The 6,929-nt window shown below is 46.8% G+C and overlaps 1 protein-coding gene across 3 annotated transcripts in view; it reads right to left on the bottom strand.

The window, feature by feature from the left end:
• Positions 1–926, bottom strand: part of PTPRG (protein tyrosine phosphatase receptor type G) — a 777,462-nt gene extending 776,536 nt beyond the window's left edge. For 2 of the 3 annotated variants that reach the window (XM_039477294.2, XM_039477296.2), the window contains exon 1: positions 121–926. In XM_039477294.2, coding sequence (XP_039333228.1) covers positions 121–205 — 85 coding nt within the window. In that variant the 5' untranslated portion in view covers positions 206–926. The remainder of the gene's footprint in view (positions 1–120) is intronic. The other variant, XM_039477295.2, reaches the window with a different exon arrangement.
• Positions 927–6,929: the final 6,003 nt, after the last annotated feature.

The raw sequence follows: 6,929 nt of genomic DNA, 5'->3' as shown, positions 1-6,929 counted from the left end.
CCCCACTCCACCCCCTCCAGGGTCTCCCGGACGGGCGCCGGAGCTCCGCGCCCAGTCGACAACTCCGCATCCCCAACGCGCGCCGGCCGGGGCCGCGTCCCCTCGGCGGCCGGCACTCACCGGGGAAGCACACGACATAATGGAGCACAGAACTGGTGATTTTCAGGAACAAAATCCACCAACACGGTTCCAGTAACCTCCGCATGTCCGAAAACGCACATCGAAAAGAGGAAACCAGGGGGGTAAACTTGTTGAATAAGTTCTTGCCTCCGTGAGAGCCTCCGCTAAGCAGGGGCGCTTCCCCGGCTCGCCAGCTCCACGAGCGCCCCACGCTCGGCGGCCCGAGTCCCCTTGGAATCCGGGAAGCCGCCGAGCGCCCCCCGGAAAATCTCAAAAAGTGACCGGGAACGCGGAGCCACGCTGGGGACGATCCTCTCGGCGGAGAAGGGCCGCTTTCCGTTCAAAAATGAGCAAGCCGAGCGGGCAGGGCGCGGAGTCGGCGGCCGGCGGCGATGCCCGGGACCCGGGGCAGGCAGGGACCGCAGGCGGCGGCAGCGGTGAGCAGCCGAGGATCCCCAACTTGAGTCGGCAGCGCAGCACAGCCCGAGAGCCGGCGGGCGGCGGCGGGGCTGAGCGCGGCGCGGCGTCTCCGGGCTTCAGGCAGGCAGCTCTTTCCAGGGCCCCGGGAAGGAAGGAGGCATGTTTGCGAGAGGGGAAGGGGAGGGGAGAGGCGGGGGGAGCGGAGAGCCCCCCAAAATAGAAACGGCCGGAGGAAACGGAGGAAAACACAAAGGATCTCAGAGGGGCGCTGGGGCGAGGGCGCCTTCAGTCCATGCTCCTGAAAGTTGTGGCTCCGGCGCAGGCTGGGGAGGAACGAGGAGCGCGGGGCTGGAAACTGGCCATGCCTCCATACAGGAAGTAACATGTGAGCATGGATCCTGGCAGAGACTTTAAAGCCGGCGAGCGAACGAGCGAGCAAGCAGGGGGCGCGCGGTGGCGGCGGGGGCGCGCAGCCCGGGCCAGCTGGCGGCGGGCGCGCGCGCTCCGCGTTCTTAAAGCAGCCGCGCTCGGCCCCCGCCTTCCATCAGTTCCTACGCTCCGCTCCCTCCGCGCGGAACCAGGGGCTCTACTGGGACAGTTTGGGGGCTGGGGGCGACTGTAGCGGGTGCTCGGAGAGAGGAGGGAGGCTGCCTTCTGGGGCCGGCGTATCTTTTGCCGGATTCCGGTTGTTCGAGCTCTTACAGACGCCGCACGGTGCTCGATTTGGCCAGATCCCCCGTCCGCGTAGCTCGCGGATCCCGGACTTGAGGGGCCCCTCGCCCGGGCGGGGGGAAAGCGGGAGGGCGGCCAGCTGCCTTTTTAAAACGATGGAGTTGCCTGTTCGGCTTCACCGCCCTGGCAGTGCTGCGGTGGAGCTCACCGTCCGCGGCCCCCGTTCGCGCCCCCAACCCCGCGCATTCCCCCGCCGGGAAACAAAGCCGAGCGGCCTTTGCACTCCTGCTACATTGAGATTTAATTTTTTTTTTTTTTTTCTTTTCGGGCTTTCATTGGCCCAGTCCACAGCTGGGGAAAGGGGGGAAGGGGAGAAATATTGATCCCAGGCTTGCGAAATCCAGCACTTCGAGCCCCACATCCCCCTTCCCGGCGCCACGATAGATGGGTGGCGGAGTTTCTCCAACTCGCAGCTTCTCTGGAGAAGGTTCCCGCACCCGGGCTTGGCGGTGGGGAGGACGCAGGAAGTGCGCCTCTTACCCCCTGCAGGGTGAAAGCAGCGCCGCGGGGCAGGACTGATTTCCTGGCAGCTACCCGGGGACGGCTGCTTCTTTACCAGTCGGGGAGAGGCGTCCGGGGGAAATGGGAGGACTGGGCTTATCTGTAATGAGTTTTGTCCCTTGGCTCTCGGTAAGAAGATCGTTATCGCTTAGACTTCTAAGCGCCCTATTTTCCCTTCTTACGCTGGAGCTGAAAGTGGGGGAGGCGGGCTTTTGATTAAATGTGTAACTGAGCCAAGGTAATTAGCCATTTGAAATTTTTTGCCGAATTTTTCTGCCTGTGTTTAAAAGCGATCTTGACGTGTTTTTTTGCTTGTTTGTTTTTGAGTCGGAGTCTTGCTCTATCGCCCAGGCTGGAGTGCAGTGGGGGCGATCTCGGCTAACTGCAATCTCCGCCTCCCGGGTTCAGGCGATTCTCCTGCCTCAGCCTCCCAAGTAGCTGAGACTACAGGAACCCGCCACCACGCCCGCTGATTATTATTATTATTTTTTTTTTTTTAAGTAGAGACGGAGGTTTCACCATATTGGCCAGGCTGGTCTCGGACTCCTGACCTTGTAATTCGCCCGCCTTGACCTCCCAAAGTGCTGGGATTACATGCATGAGCCACTGCGCCCGGCTCTTTATGTGTTTTAAACGTGTCCCTGCTGTTTCATCCCAACACGGCAGGGTCCTCCACCCACCCAAACATCACAACCGGATGCTAGGTTTTCAAATAATATACAGATGGTCCGAGATCCTCCCGCAAGATGTGATTAGGGAAGCAGTTTCACACCCACATCTCCAAAAGAAAAACCTTTGAAAAGTTACATTTGGGATTACAAACTAATAAAAGCCAGGAAGTTCCCGGGGAGGGCCCAAGGTCTATCTTTAGCAGAACGGGGTGGGGAATGAGGCGAGTTTGTTTGCTTTGGAATTTGGTCCTTCCTGGTTTTGTTGGAATCCTGACTTCATTATAAAAGATTGCGAGAGCCATTTTTCTTGGAAGTGTTGTATTGAGGGATATTTGCGCCTCAGGGGGAGACAGGTTAGAATTCAGCATGTCTGACTACCTTCTTAATGTCAGTGATAAAATGGGAAAAACTCATGGAACACTTATGTCAACTTCCTCAGGTGAGTTTTCCTCCTCTGTGAAATGGACAGTAAAAGCTGTCCTTTGTGGAATGCTTAACTGTCTACCAGGCACTGTGCTGAATTCATGCCACAAACCGTTTGCTCATTCAGAAAATCTATTGAGCACCTACTGTTTTCGAGGGACACACTGGGAACAAAAGGGGCAAGCCCTCAGTCATGCTGGGAGCATACCTTCCTAAATCGATGCTCTGCTCTCTCATGGAGTCCTTACAATACTGCCAGCTGTGAGAATTATTTACCCCATTTAATAGACAAGGAAATATGCTCACATAGAGTACAATGATGGATCCTCAGCTAGTGGGCAGCAGAGCTGAGATTCTGAACCCAGGCTGGTTTGCTTTCACAGCTGTGAAAAGGCAGCATCATGGCTTGAGAAGGCACCAAAATGTGGAATGGAAAGAAACAGCTTCAGGATCGGGGAAAATCTCACATGGGTTTGAAGAGTGAATTACCACCATCCTAGGAGGCCACATGCTGAAATTTAACATCAGATTCGGTATTGACTGGTGACTGTTCTAGGACCCCAGGCTGAAGTTTAGCCCCAGACTATTAATAGTTGTATGAAATTACTTCTATTTCATTTGACTAGTCAAAGCAAGACAAGACCAGGGCAGATTCAAGAGGAGGTGGAAATGGACTCCAGTTCTTGATGAGAGAAACAGAAAAGTCAGGAAGCAAAAGGGCATGCAGAGAAAGGTAGGAGGAATGTTGTGGCCTTCTTTACAAACAATCTACTTCATCTACTGTTAAAAGTGAGTAGTTCCTGTTAAGGGTTGAATTGTTGTGAAGTTATGTTGAAAGAAGATAACTAACCCTTACAAGCTCAGGACATGACCTTATTTGGAAATACGGTCATTCCAGAGGTAATCTAGTTAAAATGAGGTCCTTAGTTTGGGTCCTAATTGAATATGACTGGTGTCTTTATAGAAAAGAGAAATTTGGACACAGACACAGACAAGCACACAGGAAAGATGATGTGAAGACACAGGAAGAAGACAGCCATGTGCTTGGAGTGGTGCCTCTACAAGCCAAGGAACACCAAATACTACCGGCAAACACCAAAAGCCAGGAAGAGGCAAAGACTTCCGCACAGGTTTCAGAGGGAGTGTAACCCTGACGACATCTTGATTTTAAACTCCTAGCATCCAGCATGGTGAGACATCGAATTCCTGTTGTTTTAAGTCATTTAAGTGCATGTACTTTGTTACATCAGCCCTAGGAAATAAATACAAGACCCATTTACCTTTTACCCTTAGTTTGTTTTCATGTATAGGCAAACCACATTTGTGACTGGGCTTTCAACTTCTCAAGTCAATGTTTGTAAAACAACAACAATAAAACCCATTCTAACTTTAAATTTGGGGGCAATATGTATTTTAGAGTAAAATAATTAAGACTTAATGGTGTTTGCCGGTAGTATTTGTCTCTACAAAAACAAACAAACAAAAATAAAAATTAGCCAGGCTTGGTGCTGCACACCTATAGTCCCAGCTACTGGGAAGACTGAAGTAGGAGGATCAATTCATCCCAGGAGGTCGAGCCTCCAGTGAGCTGTGATTGCGCCAGTGTACACCACCATAGCCAACAGAGTGAGACCCTGTCCCTCCCCCACAAAAACGTACAACTCAGTGGCCTTTAGTGTATTCACAACATTGTGCAACCCTCAGTGGTATTCAATTTCAGAAGATTTTCATCACCCACAGAAAAAAACTCTATACCCATTAGGCATTCACTTCTCTTTGTCCCCTTCCCTAACCCTTGGCAACCCTCATTCTGCTTTCTATCCTATGGATTTGCCAGTTCTGGATATCTTCTATAAATGGAATTATATGATATATGATATTTGTGTATTTGTAAGTTGCACATACTACATATGCAATCAAAAAAAAGCGATTTCAATTTGACAGAACAATTTACTGTTCTAAGTCTAGGAATGTGTACTGGAACAATTATGAGAACCTCTGTGATAATATAATTATATAATTTCTATTTTTACTACTTGTGAAATAAGAGAGACCTGACATGCTTCTGTGCAATCTTCCCTCATTATAACATTGACAAATCATTGTACTTCCTTCTAAACTGTCACACTGCTTGCCTGGACCTATAAATACTATTTAGGATTCCTAAAATCTTAAGTGACAGAAATACAACTCAAATTGGCTTAAACAACAAATGGGACTTTAAAATCCTCAACAAAGCATGGGCACATTGAGTCCAGTGATTTATAACAAGAATAGTACACCATGACAAACTGTGGTTGACACCAGAAACATAAAACTGGTTCAATATTTGAAAATCAGTCAATATATTCCATCGTAATTACAGACTAAAGAAAACTGCATGATCAGGCTGGGCATGGTGGCTCATGCCTGTAATCCCAGCACTTCGGGAGGCCGAGGTGGGCAGATCACAAGGTCAGGAGTTCAAGACCAGCCTGGCAAACACGGTGAAACACTGTCTCAAAAAACAAAACACCAAAAAAACCACATGATCATATCAATTAAAGCACAAGAGGTATTCGACAAAATTCAGTATTCATTCATAATAAAAATTCTCAGTTAACTAGAAAGATAGGAAGTTCCTTAACATAATTAAGGACATCTATAACAACAACAACAACAACAACAAAAACCCATAGATAACTCATGCAAGTGTGAATTCTTTGCTTTCAAAACTAGCAACAAGGCAAAGATACTCATTTTCACCACTCTTTTTATTATTCTCACTCAAGGCAAATAATACATTCTCAGCACTGTTATTCAACATTATTCTGGAAATCCTGGCCAGTGCAATAAGACAAACAACAAAACAAACAAAAAGCCATATGTAATAGAAGGCAAGAAATACAATTGCCCCTATACAGATGACGTGATTGTCTACATAGTTCCCAGTGAGTTTAGCAAGTTTGTAGGATGCAAGGTCAACCTACAAAAATTACTTTTATGTCCATATATGAGCAGCAAAATATTGAAAACTGAAATTTAAATAAACTCATATACAATAAACTCTCAAAATTGAAATCATTGAGTATAAATCTACCGACATATGTGTAGGATCACTATATAAAAAAACTACAAGATGCTGATGAAATAAATCGAATAAACACTAATTAAACAAGTGATATACCATGTGTATGGATAGGATGACATTACAGCCAAATAAAAATTTTCAATGAATCTATACATCTGTGCATTTCCAAACAAAGTTTTGTCAGAACTTTTTGTAGATATAGACAAGCTGATACTAAATGTGCATGGAAAAGCAAAGGGACTAGAATAGCCAAGCAATTATGAAAAAGAAGAAAGTTAAAAGTCTCACATTACATGATTCTAAGACTTACTATAAAGCTTCATTAATCAAGCCAATAAGGTAATGGTAGAGTTATAGAAACATAAAGTAATGAAATAAAATAGAGAAGGCACAAACACGCCCACATAATATTGCCAACTGATTTTTACAAAGACACAAAGGCAATTTCATATAGTACGGATAGTTTTTTCAACAAAACATATTAGAACAATTGGACATCCGTATGCAAAAAGAAAAAAAAAATCCTCAGCCTATACCTCACATCTTATGGCAAAATTAACCAAAATAGAATATAAGTTTAAATGTAAAACATAAAACTACAAAATATTTAGAAGTCATAGGAGGAAATCTTTATGTTCTTGAACTAGTAAAGAGATCTCCAATAAAACAACAAAAGCACAATCCGTAAAAGAAAAAAAAAGATAAATATTACTTCATCAAAATAGGCTGGGTATGGGGGCTCGCACCTGTAATCCTAGCACTTTGGGAGGCCAAGGCAGGTGGATCACTTGAGGTCAGAAGTTCAAGACCAGCCTGGCCAACATAGTGAAACCTCGTCTCTACTAAAAATACAAAATTTAGCTGGGAATAGTGGTATGCACTTGTAATCGCAGCTACTTGGGAGGCTGAGACACAAGAATCACTTCAATCTGGGAGGCAGAGGTTGCAATGAGCTGAGATGGTGCCACTGCACTTCAGCCTCGGTAACAGAG

This window comes from Saimiri boliviensis, chromosome 8 (assembly GCF_048565385.1).
Source record: "Saimiri boliviensis isolate mSaiBol1 chromosome 8, mSaiBol1.pri, whole genome shotgun sequence".
NCBI lineage: Eukaryota > Metazoa > Chordata > Mammalia > Primates > Cebidae > Saimiri > Saimiri boliviensis.
This window is presented reverse-complemented; position numbering and strand designations above follow the sequence as displayed.